This window comes from Saccopteryx leptura, chromosome 1 (genome assembly GCF_036850995.1).
Source record: "Saccopteryx leptura isolate mSacLep1 chromosome 1, mSacLep1_pri_phased_curated, whole genome shotgun sequence".
Classification (NCBI taxonomy): Eukaryota; Metazoa; Chordata; class Mammalia; order Chiroptera; family Emballonuridae; genus Saccopteryx; species Saccopteryx leptura.
The window spans coordinates 29,579,809-29,600,564 of NC_089503.1; the positions used below are offsets into that span (position 1 = coordinate 29,579,809).

Consider the following 20,756-nt stretch of genomic DNA (forward strand, 5'->3'; position numbering starts at 1 on the left):
CACACACAAATGGTAACTATGTGAAGTGAGAGATGTTAACTGAACTTACTGTGGTAATCATTTTGCAATATACACTTGCATCAGATCATTACCTTGTGTACACCTTAAGCTTACACAATGTTATATGTCAATTATATCTCAGTAAAGCTGGAGAAAATATTACATTAAGATACTTTATAAATAACAAAAAGAATAAAAATAAATTTATATTTTCTTGATATTTAGGACCCAGGAAAATTATAATTATTGAAATGCTTGGAACATATGTTTACAGGACATACTTATTTGAATTTATATGTATAATTCTATTTGAAAGAAAGGTATATGAAAGAAAACCTCTGCTTCATGTTTTTCCTCTTCTGCTTTTCCTCCATTTGAATCTGGATGCACACCATGGCATCCTACACCATTATCAATATGACATTTTGGTAGGGATATGTTTACTAGTTTGGGGGAAAGCCAACAGAAGTTTTAGTTTTGAATTTTTCACGTTCTTCAATAGTGTCTCAGAATCCGTGGTCCATTTTAAATAATTTTAATTATTTGAGGAACTCTCAGAAATGGTACTTTCTAAGAAATCATGTAACATAAATTCTTTTAGATATTAGTAAAATGTGTCATCAGTTTATTTTCAGTATATTCTTTACTATGATGTTGAAATCAAACTATAAAGTTAAGAGAATGGATTAAACTATAAAGTTAAGAGAATAGAAAATATATTTTAAGAGTTTAGAAACACCCTTCCTATCTTCAAGTTTTTAAAATTGATATATTTAAACTTTTTAAAGGATATCATCATTTCCTTCCAACATATGCAGCAGTTACTCCAGCAACAGATTCAAGCTAACAGTGAATTGGAAGTAGAATTGAAGGTGCAAAGAGAAAATAATCAGGTTATATTTATACATTTTTTTAAACTATATTTCCATCCAATGAGCTTTATCTGTTTCACTGCAGTCTGTCTAATTTTATCTGAGATCATTTTGAATTTTAGGGATAATATATGTCTTCCTTCGTTAACTTGCTATTAGTGTCTAAAGTAATAAGCATATTTTTAAACATTCAAGCAACAAGTAAAGTGTTCAGTTGTATCAAGTATTTGATTTAATCTTGTACAAGATTGAATGGGATTTTTTTTTTGTCTTGGAATTGTGGTCAAGATCAAAACTGAAAACAATAGGTGACAAGTATTACCATATTCTAAGGGAGCAGTGAGTTCCCAGAAATTGAGACAGATCCCTCTTTATAGGAATATGATAGAACTGGCCCAGAGGCAGATTAAGGTTGGTTGAGGCCCCGGGAGCAAGAGAAAATATTGGGCACTTTAAAAAAAAGAGACAGAAAATAAAAATACATGTTACTCATATTTTTAAATAAATAAAAAATATTATGTACTATTAATGTTAAAATTGCACATATGAAACCAAACTTGGTATCGTTAGAAAAAAGTGTAAAGTTGGGGTTTTCTGGGGCCCTTCAGAAGTTGGGGCTCAGGGCATGCCTGCCATTAAATCTGCCTCTGAACTGGCCCTATTACCTCAACATTCACCCATCATCTTCTTTCCAGTATATATAAGAAATGATTAGGAGGGGAAGAAGTAATAGTCACTGATGTTCGGGAGTGAGGGTTCAATAAAAGAAGCTTTTCTCTTGCATTCCTAGTGTAAGGACGTGCATTTCCCCTCAGGAAGCTAAGTGAGGCATCTTTAGGAAACTCATTTGTAAAGACTGGGGTACAAAAAGGGAAGGGGAAGACTGCCATCGTGTTTCTTAGATGGATGCTTGAGATGCTGTAGAAACCTGAGTGTTCACGCTGGTGTTGCCACTAGAGTAGAATGTGGAAAACTTGACAAATGTTTCTTGAGGTTTGGAAGTATACCAAGAATTTATGAAACTAATGCTCAGTTATGGTCTAGAAATTTCAAGGAGGAAAGTTTTTGGAGTAATCTGTGTCACTGGGGCTTGAAGTGTATTACATTTGTTTCAATACTGTGTGCCTGGAAGGATGCAGAAAAGAGAACTTCGGTGGTGCCGTGGCACCACAGGAAGAACCACGGAGGTTAGTGGGAGGGTGGGAACTGCCCTGTGTGCAGCTGGGCCAAGTGATGGGATGTCCGACTCAAGAGAAGGAGTGGGAGACACGTCCCAGTGGGGTAGCCAGTAGAAGGTACTTATGCCCCCCTGACGGGATTTTTGGTGTTAAAGGGTGACACTGAACATTTCCCAGGAAAACGACAGTCATGTCCTGTGTAAAGAGTGCCACCAGCAGAGGCCAGGGCCCGCTTAGCCTCGGGTCTGGAACCAGTGCAGTTGCTTACAGACCCGTTCTCAGAGGGCCTTGTGCTTTGGGTTTAATGTTCTGCGGTTACTGTCTTGAAATTTTTCTGCATTTTTATCTTTGAATTTATGTTTTGTAAATTGAGTCCGATGAGGCACCTACCTGAGGCTGGGAGCTTCAGCTCAGACGTTTGTTCTCCTGTCTCCCACCGCCTCCCAGGACCAGTTCTGGACTGCTGGCTCTTTTATCCTTTGCTGTCCAGGGCCCTTCCTGGCTTCATCCTCCCTGCTCTCTCACAATTGCCGTGACAACTGGCTCCCACTGGTGGGGAGTGGCCTGTGCTCTCCTGCTGCCCTTTACCCACGAGGAGGCAGATGCCGCAGGAGGGTCGGAGTCAGCGCCGGGTGGCGCCCCGCAGCATCCTTTGTCCTGGGTCGGGAGTGCCTCGGCACGTTGGGTAGTGACTTGGCAGGCAGAGTCCCCAGTCCAGGTACTGAAGTGTATCTCTGCCTGGCAGTTGCAGTCTCTGGGCGGTTACCCATCTGCCATGTTGGCGCAGAGGGCCATGGGACAGGGAGATTGATTCTCCACCCCCAGCCAGGATATAGTCCATGGGTCCAGCCACTTTTAGGAGGTGGAATCCAATAACTGGTGGATCCTACTTGTGCTGAGTCATGTGGTGAGCCTTTAGGCATCTTTAAGGATCTGTGTTTGCCCTGTGAGGATCCTCCTTCCCGGGGACTGTGACATGAATAGAAAATAAAAAGCCCTGTGATAGCTGACAGAGAGAGGAAGGGAGGGAAGTAGGACCATGAAGAAAGGAAAATGTTTTGTAGTCTAGTATCTTTAATAGCACTTTTTCTCGGCTTTTTTTCATTTTGCACTGGGCCTCACAAATTACGCTGAGTTCATCACCATTGAATGGAACCAGACATAACCTGATCAAAGCAAGACTTACCTCCTTACCATTGGTGTTCTATGACTGGTCATACAAAGAGACTTTTGCCTTCCTTATTTCTCTTGTCTGCCTCCAATTCTATAGGAGTTACACCTGGAGGAGGGAGGGGGAAGAGGTGTGCTTGAGTCAGACCTCTTCCTCCTCCTAACCTTTTCATCTACTCCAATAAAAGACTAGTAGTTTGGAGAATAGAGGACAAATTCTTATGATGGAGAACATTTTCTACTATGATTTAATTATAGTTTAGTCCAGATGTAAGTATAGTTATAGTGTTATAATGTTAATAAGAATTACTGCCTGACCTGTGGTGGCGCAGTGGATAAAGCGTCAACCTGGAAATGCTGAGGTCACCGGTTTGAAACCCTGGGCTTGCCTGGTCAAGGCACATATGGGAGTTGATGCTTCCAGCTCCTCTCTCTCTCTCTCTCTCTCTCTGAGTGTCTCTCCCTCTCCTCTCTAAAATGAATAAATAAAAATTAAAAAAAGAATTACTTAGTTCACTCTTCTGGTCATAGTATTAACCAGGATAATTTATTCAATTTTTGGTATGTTAAAGTATTAACAGATGGCTTTATTTTGACTTTTCACAATATCCATTTTCTTCAGCCTAGGGTCTTTTAGATTGTTAATCCAGACGCAAATAATACCAAATAATTTCCTGATGGAGTATAAATTCCATAAGAAAGTAAATTTTCACTAACATAGCATAAGAACCTAAAAGAGTATCTGGCACATTGTAGGAGCTTATTAACTTTTATTAAGTTAATGAATGATTAACAATAAACAAATGTAGACTCTTTGCAAGTTCAGAGTTTGCCAGGTTAGCTTCTAGTTAAACATATTGAATTGAACCCACACATTCACTTCTATTTCTGAAACTGCAGACTGACACATTAAATATAATTGAGAACTCTACATAGATGGAACACTATGAACCCTTTAAAATTAGATCTATATTTAATGGTATTGAAAGTAAGCAAGACATGTTATTCCTTTTTTTTTTAAACAAATCTTTTTTTTTTAATTTTAATTTTATTTTATTCATTTTTAGAGAGGAGAGAGAGAGAGAGAGAGAGAGAGAGAGAGAGAGGAGAGAGAGACAGGGGGGAGGAGCTGGAAGCATCAACTCCCATATGTGCCCTGACCAGGCAAGCCTAGGGTTTCGAACCGGCGACCTCAGCATTTCCAGGTCGATGCTTTATCCACTGCGCCACCACAGGTCAGGCATGTTATTCCTTTTTAAAAACCAGATGGCAGAACAACATGGTATGTGTGGTATTGTCTCTTCTGTATTTAAAATATATACCTTCTATATTCTTGTATGCTTATAGACAGTTCCCAGAAGGATACATAAAAAACTGCTAGAGTGGTTACCTCTGTGGAGGAAAACTGGAAAACTGATAGAGGAAAACTTTACCATTTCTTTTTCTGAATGTAGGTAGCTTTAATATTGATGAGCAAATGCACTTAAAAAGTCCAGGTATATTAGACATGTAGGTAGAGTTCTTACTGTTTGTTTTCTTACAGAAGTTCACTTGAATTATCAGCAGACATTAGAGAAACATTATAATATTGGTGACACTGATGTTAATAGCTTTAAAACCTGCATATTTAGTAAAGGTCTTTTGGGGGGAAAGAGGGTGATGTGGTGTTTATGTTAATTTATGAAGTAATAAGTTAATATATAGTAAAAGTTGAAGCTGTACTAAAAAAGTGTGAATTTGAAAGTAAAATTGTATTTAAGGGTTTTCTAGCTAGTTAATTTCTAAAATAAACAGATACAGAAAATATGTTCTGTGGTAGTTAAAAAATTTTAGTAGGGTTATGCTGGATTATGCTACATTTCATATTTTTCAGTGCTCTATTTTATATTACTTTTTCAGTACATTAAAACTTATGCAGTGAAACTGAATAATGGCAATGTTTTTATGCCCTTTTATAGCTATTTCTTTTTCATAACCTCCCCCTATTTCCTGTTAACTAAACTATAAGCACCTTTCTGTTAATTTATGAAAATGATTGTTGAGATAGCACATTACCACTGATCTGGGTGGCACTTTCAGCATGTTAGAAGCAAAGGTCCAAGCAACATAAACCACATCAACATTCATTTATGTGGTATTGATTATTTTTTGGATAATTAATTTTATTGCAGGCCCTTGAAAGAGATAATGAGCTGCAGAGGGAGAAGGTAAAAGAAAATGAAGAAAAGTTCCTTAATCTTCAAAATGAGCATGAGAAAGCACTAGGAACTTGGAAGAAGCAAGTAGGTTTATTAAATATTGAAATATTTGGAATGGTTGTAGACATTTAAAATAACTATTAAATGCTAAGGAAATATTACAAAAATAGTATAGGAGCAAAGTCAGATACATTTTATTCTTGCACTTTTATTTCCAAGAAATAAATGTTTTTTAAAAGCTAAACTTAATAAAATTCCCCGTAATACTTTTATGCATGAAAAACTGTGTGTGCGTTTAATTTGAATGATGTCCTATATGTGACAAAAATTAATTTAACTTTTTATAAAACCATTGATAGCATTGTAGTAAATGATTAAAATAAAGACTTATATAGGTATTATTGTTAGCTGATCCTTTTAGCTTTCCTCAGCAGTTTTGTTGAGATGTATTAAAGCCATGTTTAGAACATGTGTACAGTAGTTAAGTTCTGTAGTGTTAAATTTTATCATAAGAATTGATGTTATAAACATGGCTATTATCTTAAACCGCATCTGTTTGATACTAAATTTTAATTTTTGTAAAGTAGATAATATATGTAAAATGCTATGAACTAAAGTGAAATATAAAGGTTCACTTTAAAAATTGGAGAGCCTGGGCCCTAGCCAGTTAGCTCAGTTGGTTAAGAGTGTTGTCCCGAAACAACAGGTTTTGGGTTTGATCCTCACTCAGGGCGCACACAGGAAGCAACCACAAAACAACCAAAAAATGCACGACTGAGTGGAACAACAAATGCTTCCCTAGCCCCTCCTCTTCCTCTGTTTGTATGTTTAAAAATCAGTAAAAATTAAGCCCTGGCCAGATAGCTCAGTTGGTTGAGTGTCCTCCCGGAACATGGAAGTTGCCAGTTCGATTCCCTGGTCAGGGCACATAGAGGAGCAGCTCAGTGTTCCTGTCTTTCTCTCTCCCCGCCTTTCTCAAATAATTTAAAAAATAGTTGGTGAGCCCCAAAATTGATTATTCTATTTTAATATCTATTTTCATTGCCTTTTAATTATTTTACAAGAATTACCACAATAGAAAGTCATTATATATGAGTTTATGAAATCTGTATTTTGGGAAAGATTATATTTTAGATTACTATACTAATTATACTATATAATTCTTATTTTTTTGACAGAGACAGCCAGTCAGAGGGACAGATAGAGACAGATAGACAGGAAGGGAGAGAGATGAGAAGCATCAGTTCTTCATTGCAGCTCCTTAGTTGTTCAGTGATTGCTTTCTCATATGTGCCTTGACTGGAGGGCTACAGCAAAGTGAGTGACTCCTTGTTCAAGCCAGCAGCCCCTTGTTCAATCTGGTTAGCCTGCGCTCAAGCCAGCGACCTCAGGGTTTTGAACCTGGGTTCTCTGAGGCCCAGTCCGACGCTCTATCCACTGCGCCACCACCTGGTCAGGCCTATATAATTCTAATACTATACTAATATGTTTTGTGTTAACATACTATACATCTAAATACTAACTTGAGCCTGGCCTGTGGTAGCACAGTGGCTGAAACGTCGACTTGGAATGCTGAGGTCATGGTTTGAAATCTTGGGCTTGTCTGGTCAAGGCACATATAGGAAGCAACTAAAAGTTGATTCTTCCTACTCCCTCCACACTTTTTCTCTCTCTCCTCTAAAATGAATAAATATTTTAAAAATTAAAAATAAATACTAACGGTAACATTTTCTGTAGATGTTTTTAATATAAATTGTTATATAGGTAACTTGATTTTTCAATTACTTGCAGCTAACATGTTCTCTTAATTTATATTTGAGAGATCAAGTCTTTGCTGATTAATTTGATAAGCTTTCCCTAAATCTCAAAAAAGCATTTTACAATTAACTCTTTCAGATTACTAAAAACTCCATAATAATTTCTATAGTAGTAAAGTTTATCATTAGGCACCAAGCATAGTAATAGTCATTTTGGCTTCTGCTAATCCACATTGCATTCCAACACTTGCTTCACATTCCTAATGCTTATAAGACCATGGAAATGTGCTGTCAGGGTAAGGAAAACTATAAAGTGAAAAGAGAATATATACTTAAATATGCTAACCCCGCATGTCAAAAAAATTAATTGAGCTAGAAAAATTAAACATTTATTTTTTTCTGATGAGACCACAACCATGCTCCTTCCTCAAGAAAAAATCAATTGAAAGAAAAATACAGATTCATGGGTAAGGCCTCAATCTATAAATCTGGATAAAATTGGTTTTGTCTAGGATTTTTAGCTTCTGTAATCACTTTACTTCCATGTGCTTTAGAACTAAATAGCAAGTAAATTTTAATTTTTTTATTATTTTTATTGATTTGACAGGGAGGGGGGGAGGGAAAGAGAGAGAGAGGCATCAACTCGTTCCACTTAGTTCCATTTAGTTGTGCACTCATTGGTTGCTTCTTGTAGGTGTATGCGGACTGGGGATTGAACTTGTGGCCTTGGTTCACCAGGATGACACTCTGTCAACAGAGCCACCTGGCCAGGGCCTAGTACTAAACAGCAGTGAAGTTATATAACATTTGTAGGGTTTTATGATTAAAAAATAAATTTTTTATTTGTAAGAAGAGGTGGCTCAATGTAGTAGTTAAAAACACAACCCCGATTTATTCAATAGCTTAGGGTTTGAATCCTGACTACCACTCTACCCAATCTTGGCAAGTTCCTTAATGTCTGCGAGCCCCACAGTTCTCACCTGTAAACTGGGGATTGAAAATACCTCAGAGGATTTTTATAAACATGAAATTGTTAATATGAAGTGCCAGCACAGTTCAATAAATGGTAGTCTTAACATTAGTAAATACTTTGGGATTGTTTTCATTTTTTACTATTCCCCAAAACTTGAAATAAAGTATTTTCATACAAAACATATATATGTTCATCTTGATTATATTTTATATTAGGTTGAAGAACTTAATGGAGAAATTAATGAGATTAAAAATGAGTTATCACTTAAAGAAACTCATATTAAGTTACAAGAACATTACAGTGAATTACATGATCAGAAGTTTGAGGAAGATAAGAAGTTTCAGATAAACAGGAAGTTTCAGGTAAACTTCAAGTATGGTTGGTTTATAGACTTAAATTAGGAGCAGGTTCCTTTTCTCTACATCCTGCAGAAGTATTATTTGTTGACTTAAAAAAAATTTTTTTTTCTTCATTTCCAAGTGAGAGGAGGGGAGATAGAGACAGACTCCTTCATGGGCCCTGAACGGGATCTGCCCAGCAACTGCTGTCTGGGGCCAATGTTCTGCCCCTCTGGGGCCATGCTTGCAACCGAGCTATTTTTAGCACCTGAGGCAGAGGCTCACAGAGTCATCCTCAGCGCCTGGAGCCGATATGCTCAAACCAATCAAGCCATGATTGCGGGAGAAGAAAAGAGAGAGAGAAAGGGAGAGGGAAGGGTGGAGAAGCAGATGGTTGCTTCTGCTGTGTGTCCTGACCAGGAATCGAACCTGGGACATCCACACACTGGACTGATGCTCTACCAGTGAGCCAACCAGCCAAGGCCTTGTTGACCTTTTGATAACCATTCTGACTAATGTGAGTTGGTATTTGATTTGCATTTTCATTCTGATTAGTGATGTTGAGAATCTTTTCATGTCTGTTGGCCACCTGTCTTCTCTGAAGAAATATCTCTTCATGTCCTCTGCCCATTTTTTGACCAGTATATTTTTGTTTTTACTGAGTTACATGAGTTCATTTGGCATATCAACCCTTTATTAGCTACATCATTTGCAAACATATTCTCTATCCAGTAGGTGTTTGTTTTGCTTTGCTGTACATTTTTTTTAGTTTGGAGTCCCATTTATTTTTGCTGTCGTTTCCCTTGCTCCAGGGAACATATCCAAAAAGATTGTACACAGGCTGATATTGGATAGTTTACGACCTTTCTTTTAGGAGTTTTATGGTTTCGGGTCTTACATTTAAGTCTTCAATTAGCTCATGTTAACCAACTTGTCTAAAATCCTTCAGTGACTTCTCATTATCTACCTGGTAGTTGGAAGTCCTTAGCAAGCTACAGTAGGCCTTATTGACCTCCTAGGCCTAGCTTACGTCAAGCCTTATTTCTCTCCATCCCTCTCCTAGCACCTAAGCTCTAGCTAAAGTAAACCACAAGTAGTTCTACAAAGACTACAATTTTGCTTGCTTTTAATCACCTATATGCCATTTGTTCTCCCTGGAGCAGCTCCTTATAGCTGTTTATATTAGACTTGCCTGTTACTTATTCTGTCTTCCCACTAGACTGTTAAGTATTTGAAGATAGGGACTGTTTTATTTGGTCATTGTATCTCAAAGGCTAGCACAGTGCTTCCATGGATTATGTGCTCAGTATACAGGGGGAATAAAAGAATGTTGAACTGACTTATCTTTTTTTTTTTGAGTCAGGATTCAAACTGTAAAGTTTATTTAGAAAGTCATAGAGCCTGACCACGCGGTGGCGCAGTGGATAGAGCGTAGGACTGAGATGCAGAGGACCAAGGTTCAAGACCTCGAGGTCGCCAGCTTGAGCGCAGGTTCATCTGGTTTGAGCACAGTTCACCAGCTTGAGCCCAAGGTCGCTGGCTTGAGTAAGGGGTCACTCAGTCTGCTGTAGTCCCCCTCCCCCAGTCAAGGCACATATGAGGAAGCAATCAATGAACAACTAAGGAGCCACAGTGAAGGATTGATGCTTATCTCTTCCCTTCCTGTCTGTCCCTCTCTCTCTGTCTCACACACACACACACACACACACACACACACACACACAAAGTCACAGAGATAGAAGTGAGCCATAGAAGAAATGGGCTCAAGAAACAAGTTAGAGGCAAAAGAAGGGTCCTTGGAGCTTAGGGAAAAGAGTGGCAGGGAAAACACGCCTAGGGGGAGGGGGCGGGAAAGCGCTCGCGTGCTCCATTGAAAGATTCGCTATTTTATTTTATTTTTTCTTTTTACAGGGACAGGGAGAGAGTCAGAGAGAGGGATAGACAGGGACAGACAGACAGGAACGGAGAGAGATGAGAAGCATCAATCATGTTTTTCGTTGTGAGACCTTAGTTCTTTGATTGCTTTCTCATATGTGCCTTGACCGTGGGCCTTCAGCAGACCGAGTAACCCCTTGCTTGAGCCAGCGACCTTGGGTCCAAGCTGGTGAGCTTTGCTCAAACCAGATGAGCCCACGCTCAAGCTGGCGACCTTGGGGTCTCGAACCTGGGTCCTCTGCATCCCAGTCTGATGCTCTATCCACTGCACCACTGCCTGGTCAGGCAAAATTTGCTATTTTAAAAATACATAAAAGTACCACCTTTCTTTTACTAAAGGTGTAGTTCTTTTATTATGTATAATATATGGTATTATATAATAATGTGGAATGCATATCTAAAAATATCTAAAGGTCTCTATTTTGTCTAGATTATATCAAATGAACCTAAAGTGATATTACAAATAGTATGTTAAATTAAGTCATTTGGCTTTCAACTAGAAATTGCTGGATGGTTGAATTGAAACAGATTCCACTTTTATCAACATAGTTTAAATGTTTTATAATTTTTAATAATCTCTTTTTACATTAAAGGAGTCTTTTCCATTTTATACTAGAATCTTCCTGAAGTAAATACAGAAAACAATGAAATGTCAATGGGAAAACCACAAAACACCACCACACAGAAATATAATTATGGGCAAGAAATAAGGGAAGAAAATACGATGAGTTTCTGTTTAGATGCTGAATATAGAGAACAGGAGGAAAAGAAAGAAAGCTCACTTACAGAAGAAATCATTGTAGAAGGTAACAAGATTATATCGATATTTTCTAATTTGTGTATTGAGTTTTGTAGAGGAATATCAGAGACAGTCTTTGCTTTGAGGACCCTGCAGCATAGTTGGAGAAATAGTTCATGTAGGTCTTAACAAAGCAGGCTTCCTTTGAGCTATTTTTTAGTCAGTATTTTTTGGGAAAAAATACATTTGTCTTCCTTCCATTTCATCACTTACCCTTTGCTTTTTTGCATTCTGGTTTCTGCCTTCAGTGTTTTGCTGAGAATGTCCTATGGGCTACCAGTCACCTTCTGATGACCAGACCTAGAGCATATTCTTCATTCATGACCTTTCTATAACCACTAAAATAATTTACTAATTCATCCATCTTGTACAAGAGTTGTTTAAAGACAGTACTGATTGTCTGAAGGTGTTCAGAACTAGGCTGAACAACCACTTGGTGGAGATGTTGTAGAGAGAATGATTGGACTAAAAAAGCGCTACATCTGAGCTTTGTATTCCAGTTAATTGTAACTATACTGACATTTTGGAATCTATGGTTAGAACCCAGATGAATAAAATTAGTATAAGTAGATACTCTATATACTTGGCCAAAAGTATTCCAAAATTTAAAAATGCTTACAAGGTAGTGAATGAAAAAAGTGGTGACAGTGTTGAAGACACCCATTAGCAATTTCTGGATGTCAGTAGTAATAGAAATTAGAGTGTAACCTATTAGGATAAATTGATTTTTACCTAATCAGCTGTGTTTATATGGACCTGTACTATATGCCCAAAGGGAAATAACAGACTAGGGAAATAAAAAGCACTTTGTAATACCTTCCACTTCTCCGGTTTTAAACCAAAAATACTTTTGTTTTAGTGTTTAATATTAAAATTTACTGTGTTCTCATTATGACAGATTTACAACATAATGAAAAGATCTCCAAGAATGAAGTTAATCCTCAAGACAAAAATCAAAGTGAAATCTCCCTAAACAAAACTCTCTGCATAGAAAAAGAATTAACTAGTCAAGGACAAACCTTGAATGTTCCTGACTTTAGAAGAGCAGTTACTACAGAAATAAAAGACAAGGGGAGCTTGGAAAAAGACAATGGATGTAGAGAATTGAAATTACCAAATAATTCTTTTTTAGTGACAGACAGATCAATAGAAACAGAGAACATACACCTAAAAAAAACTGAAGGGTTAGATGCTCACCATGAAGACTTACATCTGGAGGTTGAAAATCACAGACCACTTGACAGTATCCTAAATAAGATGGCTCATGGTACAAATCATAAAAAAGATGTTTTTGAACAACAGTTTAGATTGCTTCCAGGGACTCAAGAAAATACCACAGAAAAGGAAATTACAAATAGTGATAAAACCAAAACAGATTTGGATTCATCTCTGGATGTAAAAAATTCTGTTCAGTGTCAAAAATACAGCTTACTTGATTCAAGTAATGTTATCTTAGATGATAAACAGTGTAAAATAGAACAAATACAATTGTTAAATAAAAAAAGCGAGTGCAGCACTCTGCTATTTAAACAAACTTCAGATGTTCAGCAAGTCTGTAACGGTACTTCAGAGAAACCTGAACTAACTATTCCCTGTGACACTGCAACCAGCCACCCCATTTCCTCTGCTGATGTCAGTGATCATCTGAAAGTACTTCGTAAAGATTCAGATAAAAATGTTAATTCTTTGCCTATGCTGGTGAAACCCAGCTCAAGCCCTGGGAATACAGCAGTATGTAAAAATCTGAATGAGACACAAAACTGGCCATTTAAGAACTGTTTGGGATATTTAGAAAACAATGTGAACACTTCCCAGCTTCAGGTTAATAATGGGAATATACATGCCGCACAAGCCGAAGATATGAAAACCGTTCACAAGAAAACTTCCACAGAAATACAGTTTTCCAATAAAGAGAGTCACGTTGATGAGAATCAGATAATTGAAGCCACAAAAAATGACATTTTCCTGTTTGTGGATGTTAATGAAAGACAGCATACACTGTTAAATAATACTGAGAAAACAGAGTCATCAAATGACAACATTTCAGGAAAAATTTACAGTGAAGGACAGCTGGAAGAATCATGTTCATTTCACGTAAAGCCATCTGGAGATTTAGTAAACAGAAGTGGAAGGTCAGCCTTTGATCTTTCAACTTCAGATAAAAAAACTGAGAAAACTCCAGTATATGTGAATTTTTTAGACCCCAGTCCTTGGTCAAAAGTAAATCAAATTGAAAGTCAAACAGTGAGCACTTCAGCTTCTGGCATTTCTTTGTTGCTGAAGGAGAGACGAGGTCCATCAGAAAGCACACCAGTGGCAGTCTGGAAAAATGTGGGTGTGGATGATGTCAGGAAGGAAATTGGGCCAGGTAAGAAAACAAGGTTTATGTTTAAATATTTCTCTGTAGTATTCTTGGTAAAAATTCTCCAGATTGTGTTTAAAATGGAAACATATATATTAGTATTTATAGATTGCTGAAACCTAAAATACTCCATATATATGTAAAAATAGTCAAGGTTTTATTTAACTGAAAGTGGATTTCTTTTTACCCAATTCTGAACCAGTATTATCAACATGTACTGAGGTACAATTGCATTTTGGAAATTTTTAAAAATTTCATCAAGAAACGGAAGATATAAAAATCTACCACAGTCCAGACGACTAATTTAAAATTAGGAACAGCTACCTACTGAGGTCTTTCCTTTTTAGAGCAAATGCAGTTAAGTTGATAAGACTTCCTCCAGTGTGCATGTTTATCTGTTAAAACACAAAAGAAACTTCTTCCCTCAGAACTACATTTTGTCACTTTCTTCCCATGTTCTTCCTCTTTCCTTCATTTTTCTATTTTATCTATCCCTGAGCCAGCACCACAAAACCAGCTCTTCTGTTTATAATATTGGGGCATAACATGAAGACATTTCATCTCACTGTTATTTGTCACTGAAACACTTTAAATTGAACCCCTTTAATTATGTACATATATATATATTAATACTCAAGTACTAATTATTTCATGTTCTATTTTTTAAAGCCACCACATGAAATAACATATTGTCCAAGTTTTGCTTTAAAAATACCAGGATAAAAAAAAGTGGGAAAGGTAAATGGGTGAAAGACATGACTTCACATGGATGGATACTGAAGCTGGTAATGAATGGGTACACTGAGATTCATACTCTACACTGGCAACAGTACTTGAATTTTTTCCTATTAAAAATAGATCACATATCATTTACATGTTCGGTATAAATGTAACTTGGAGGTAACAAGCATTAGTTTAAGTATGATGAGGAAAATGTTTACATTGCTAATAGCAGTCTCAGTCAGTTGTTTAGGTTGTTAAGGACAGTCTTAGGTTTTAAGGGGTCTTTTCCTGTTTAACAATATGCATTTAGACCCATTAAAAGAAATGCAGATTACAAGGAAAGTTTTGCATGGCCCTCACACTTAACATTCTTCTAGTAAAAGGAAAGAGAAAAAATTTTTTTTATAAAACTGGGAACATAAAAGCAAAATAAGTACTTACTTTCTAGCATGAATGAAGAATATAGGAAAAAATAGAAAACACCAAAACACTGTAAAACCTCATTTCTCAGGCTTTCATTTTCCTAATAAAATGTATTAAGATTCCAATAATTTTGTCTGTCAAATGCTATGATTAATCAAGTGCTATCAGTCAAGGGGCTGGTCTAATGTTTACCATTTTTTCACAAGTCCTTTCTTCTCAATTGATTCTCAATGATACAGACAGTAATCATGGAATGGGAGATGTCCAAAATTCTAGAGAAATTCTGCTTGTAAAGTACTCAAACTCGTAAAAGATTCTCATAAATATTTTTTAACCTTCAAAGTAGACCTGTTTCTCTAAATTCTATTTATTTATTAAATACTAGAGAGCCCTTTGTTGGACATCTTACCATGGGGAATTTAGTAAGATTTGCACAATGAAATGTTTACATGTACAGGCAATGTATTAACTTGGGGAACAAGGATAACATTTTGTTTGTTAAGGAATTTACACTATTTCACTCATTTCAATGTGAAATCAGGTTTTAGAGAATAGCAGTAAACTTTTTCTGGAATGAAATGCCTAATTTAAGAGTGAAGTCCATGAAAACTAGAAATTTCAAAGTAAAAAGAAAATAGAAATTGTAACTGTTTAAATACAAAAACATAGAATCAGAGAAAAACCAGTTCAAACACTAAAATGAGTGCCTGGAGAATAAAATTCAGTTGTTGCCTTTTCCTCTTTGTTGAGCAGATACAACCGGCATTGGCAGAGTTGCTGACACTCTGAATAACTCCACTGTCCATCCAGATCCCAAGGGAGAGCCCAGCGAGGAGAGGAATGCAACCACAGAGACTTTTTCTGATTCTTCTTTTCCCACAGAACATGTAAGTCAATTAAAAATATTGCCAAGCAGACCTTAGTGAGCTAATTCTACAGATATGTGTAGAACTGTATGCATCTGGTTGCTTTAAGACCTAGCTGATCTCCAAAATAATATCAAGAGGGCAACATGGCACCATTTTTCACAATTAAGGTTGATGGAAAACAGCAGGAAAAAGTCACAGTGTATAAATCAAATAGATACAATCCAGCCTGTTTTGGGAAGGAGAGTGTGAGGTAGTGTATTATGTATTTCTGTTTTTCAGTCACCTAAATTTAGGAATAGTGACATTTGTGGATTTATTTAAACTTAAAAATAATTCACCAGTTTGAGCATTTAAAATTTTATTCAAGTTAAAGATGCCTTAAATAATCAAATCAATCAATAATAAATCCAGCTGTTTTTAATAGTGCTTAAGATAATTTACATTTTGGGAAACTCTTGCAAAGGATATTTTAAATTATTTCAGTTAGAACAGAATATGAAAAGATCATATATACATAAATATATGATATCAAGTATGGATGTAAATATTAAGCAAAGTATTTATAAAGATTATATAGCTCCAGAAGTCTATTTGTCATATGAAAAATAACTACAGCTGACAGGCTTTTGGTAAAATTTATAAGTTTTTATCTTAGTGTGCAAAACTTTAGTGCAAAAGAAGGATGTTTTCAGTCTAAAAACCAGACAATTATAGATATAACTGCTAAAAGATAACCTAAAAGGTTAAGAAAGGTTACTTAAAATATTGCATGAGATTCTGAAGTTACTGTATTGTTTAAGTTTTAGAGATGAGCATTAAACAGCTCTTTAGCACATAGAAGATGAAAATTACAGTATTAACAAAGCCTTAACATGACAGCTTTTAACAATTTAATTTTCCTTTTTAAATATGAGAATTCCACTGAGATAGTGTAACTCTCCTTCAGGGAGGGTTGAAACTGAAATAAGGATCCACTTTTCCATCTCTGTGCTCTGCAGAGGTAGTCTCAGCTTGATTTGTACAAATATGTATCTTTAAAATATGGCAGCTACAGTGCATTGAATCTGGCATTGGGAAATCCCTGGCTAACTGGGTAAGCCAATCACAGCAAAAAGGAATTTGAGAATATAAACGCAAGATACCAATTAGATTGAATACTTGTTATAACTGTCCTATTTTCAAACAGGTTAAGGGTATGATGGAAATTTCACATTTTCCTGTCAACACCCCCCCCCCCCCCCTTTATGAGGGGCAGGGAGAGAGAGACAGGTACATTGAGCTGCTTCTGTATGTCTCCTGACTGGGAAATCAAACCCTATAACCTTGTTTCAGGACAATGCTGTTAACCAACTGCGCTAACCAGCCTGGGCCTAAGCCCATTTTTATAATTAAGCCAAGAGGGAAAGTCTTTGCGTCTAATTCTTACTGCTTTTCCTGCAATTAATACTGTTTCTAAGAATTTACATTTATAGAATTAAAACTTTTCAAAGATTCCCACAACAGTCCTGTAAGGTACACCTGTTTTATAGATGAGGAATCAGTGACACAAATGTGAAGTCACTTTCTCTGCATTGAGAACAATCTGTGGACTTAAGATTGGGTATCTTGGCTCTTAGTCAAATGGTATATACTTTCTCAACTTTCATAATAAAAAAAATGTTTCCTCTCCAAATACTAGTGCATGGAAAATAAACCCAGTTCAATGGCTAGCCATTTTCTAGATGTTTTACTATGTTAAGCACCGTGCTAAGTACCAGTGGCCCCGTTGAAGCTAAATCACCAGTCAGAATCTAATGTAGGACATATTTAAAAGCTGATCTCTTTTGCCTAGACTACTGAAAATACTGTTAAACTAGATAAATCTAGTCTCATTAAACCTGTTTTACTTCTTAATATTTTACTTTTCTAAAATACGGACTGTCCAGTGACAGGTGGGCCAATGCAGCTGCTGCCTCACTCTAGCAAGTAGTTTTATTAGAGAACAGCCCTCCCATTCCTTTACCTGTTGTCTAAGGCTCCTGTGCTGCCTCCGTGGGACAGTCGTGAGGGGGGCCACTTGGCCCACCAAGCCAAAAAGCTCTTGACAGAAAGTTTGCCAACCTAGTTCAAGTGAAGACAAAATTAATTTTCTTAAGACTTACAGCAGAAAAGAAATAAAAGTTTTCTATATTTTTCAACATAAATATTTTCATGCTCACTCGCCACACCAATCCTGTTAAATTTTAGGTAGATATGAGCTAATCCACCTTTTTTGTACTTGGAAGTTAGGTTGGTGGCCTGCTAGTCTTGATTACACCTAGGAATGAGAACGGGAAAGAGGGGCCAGAGTAAGCAAAGACAGCCACCTATTTTATACATCCAGCAAATTAGGCTCCTTTAAGTTAATGCAACCCGAGGACTAGTACTAGACCCTTTGAGTCCGGTAGGAGAAGGTTAGGAAGTAAGTGATTTTTAAAAGGAGCAAAGATGTATCAGAACATATTTAGAGACAGGAATTATTGCTTTAGGCTGCAAAACCCCAGTTAAGCTAAATGACAAGTTTTGTTAAATACAAAACTTTAATTTAGATCTGATTGCTCTCTACAGCTAGTCCCTGTTCCTGCCCCTCCCACCAAGTAGATAGTTCAGGGTAAGAAACTAAAGCAGATAAATGTAATGTCTCCTTCCTTCCCATCATCAAGATGTAAATGAAAAGAATCAGGATTTTGGAAAATGGGGTAATTTTTACTGGATGGCAAAACAGGACCTTTAAATCATAGGTTATCAATCATTTAAATTCAAAATCAGCAACAACCTAGATTTAGATCTGACACATTTCTTTGTATCAGTACTGCATGGGTGACTTGTACATTTATTTTGGGCCTGTAAGCTAAATGAAGTGCGCTGGACACACTATATTTGCCAGACATTATCAGAAACACATTTATGCACATTTTTATTCATTATGTTACTCTTTACAATAGCACTTTGTAACTAAAAGGAGCTGATGAGAAAACTGAGGCCTAGTCTCTTGGCAGTCCTCTTGCCATTTTATTTGAACAGAGGCAATCAGCTTAATATGAACACAGCATCATCCTAAGGATCAGAGGCTAGGACTTTGAGGGGTCAAGACTGTAAATTCTCAGGAGCCAATGAGCAGTCCTTAAGGAACAGAGATTAAATGTAAACATTTAAGATCATATAATAAATTATTACTATATAATCTCTTTGAAAATGACAATGTTATGGATATGCCACTTTTACCAGTGCAAGTGGAAAAGATTTTAATGTAAGGCAATATTCAAAGATCTTCAAAGATTTGTAACAAATGACATTCATCATAGCCCAATTTGTAAGATCTTCCAACAACTTAAATATCCAATAATAAATTATGGAATATGGAATATAATGAGCTATGCTTTTAACATTTTAATACAAGGAAATGCTAAAAATGTTCTTAACACAACAGAAAATATATGTAATTCAGATTTTTGAAAAGTGTATATACATGGAAGAGACCAGAATATTTACATCAAAATGTTTAATGGTGGTTGGAATCTTGTGTAATTTTAATATAATTCTTATCCTTTTCCCTGTTTCTAAAATACAACATTACCTTTTAAGAGGAGGTTTTATTTGGTAATCTGAGAAGACTGTCAAAGATTTTTTTCCTAGAAATTAACTCAAATTTGATAGGGACAAACTGAAATAATTCAATTAGGAGATAATTAAATTATCACACATCCATAAAAGGGAATATTCTGCAGCCACGGACAGTAGTTTATGAGAAAATTTTCATAACCTAGGAAACAGCTCAGAGGGAAAAACCAAGATACACAATTCTAGAGAATGATCAATCAATTATTCTAAAAAATAGAAAAATAACTAGCAGCAAACAGTACCCAAGTGCTGACAGGTCTCTCTGGAGAGTGGGTTACCACTGAGTTTTAGTTACTTTACACTTTTCTCTATTTTCTAAATTTCTAATAGTTTATTATCAGGAAAAACCTTAAACACAGTATTAAGGTTAAAATGAAAAACACTTAGCACAGTATTATAAGACCCGATGTAGTACTCTGGAAACATGCCAGCTTCCAAATACTGCTCTGCCCTTTCCGGTTTCTCCAGAAATGGTGCTGAAGCCGGGGGGACATGTGCAGTCAAAGGCAGTGTTTACATGTAGTTTACTTCTGTTGCCATTTCTAATTTTCTCCTTGTTTTGATAGAAGATACAAAACATAGACATGTTTGGGAAGGGAAGGGAGTAGAAGACAAAACAGATTTTTATCTGTCTTGTTTTAAATATTTTTTTCTTTCAATGTAAGCTCAAGTCCTTTTAGAAAACATTTGTGGTATTCCTGGACTATATTAGAAATCTTGAAAAGCTACTAACTATATGCCTACAAATCCACGTTTTAGTTTTTTGGTGTGAAAATCACTAAGGTAGTATTTGGAAATTAGCCTAGAAAATGGAGATTTTATCATATACTCATAATTGCAAAAGCTTAAAGATATTCTTTAAACTCTTTTGTTGATGAGTGTTTAAAAGATGAATAATTTCAGTGGTAAAACAAGGGTGGTGTTTCCTAGGTGCAAACAAAGCCTGTGAAATCAGATCTACAAAGCCCTTTTCAGGCTGTCAAGATTCAAGATACTACTGATTTAACTGTGTCTTCTACTGGTGAAGGCAACTGGCAGAGCCTACTAACAAGTCAAATAAATGAAGTGGAAAAGTTTCTAACCTTAGAAAATGACAACCAATCTAAAAAAAGAAAAGCAGAAGACATGCTGGAAAAAACAGACTAAAATAATGCTTTCAGTGTTGAACTACAGTACTGATGTGGTTGTTGACTGGAGCAAGATGATCGTTATATCTAAAGCTTTACAGATGCACTACTCAACGTTTCCCAACTTTTTCTGATGTGAAGTTCTATTACTGTTATTTTTGTCCAGTAAATGTTTCATTTAAGATAGCTAAGATTGCAGTGTTTGCTGTTAACGTCTAATTCCCCTTATATTTGTTTTTTCTCCACATATCCTTCCATCAAAGCTCTTGTTGCACCCTCAGAGCCCTTCCTTACAGAACACAACTTACGTATTAGACATGGTAGACACAGTGGCCCTTTGTAAGTTATTACTTTGTATACTCTGAAGATTGTGATTTCATTTCCTTTGATTTT

The 20,756-nt window shown here is 36.3% G+C and overlaps 1 protein-coding gene across 1 annotated transcript in view; it reads left to right on the forward strand.

Moving 5' to 3' along the window:
* The window catches only part of CCDC73 (coiled-coil domain containing 73), a 76,218-nt gene extending 55,588 nt beyond the window's left edge, over positions 1-20,630 (forward strand). The window contains exons 11-17 of the mRNA XM_066363723.1: positions 789-893; positions 5,392-5,502; positions 8,364-8,510; positions 11,038-11,227; positions 12,119-13,588; positions 15,482-15,615; positions 20,167-20,630. Coding sequence (XP_066219820.1) covers positions 789-893; positions 5,392-5,502; positions 8,364-8,510; positions 11,038-11,227; positions 12,119-13,588; positions 15,482-15,615; positions 20,167-20,382 — 2,373 coding nt within the window. The 3' untranslated portion in view covers positions 20,383-20,630. The remainder of the gene's footprint in view (positions 1-788; positions 894-5,391; positions 5,503-8,363; positions 8,511-11,037; positions 11,228-12,118; positions 13,589-15,481; positions 15,616-20,166) is intronic.
* Positions 20,631-20,756: the final 126 nt, after the last annotated feature.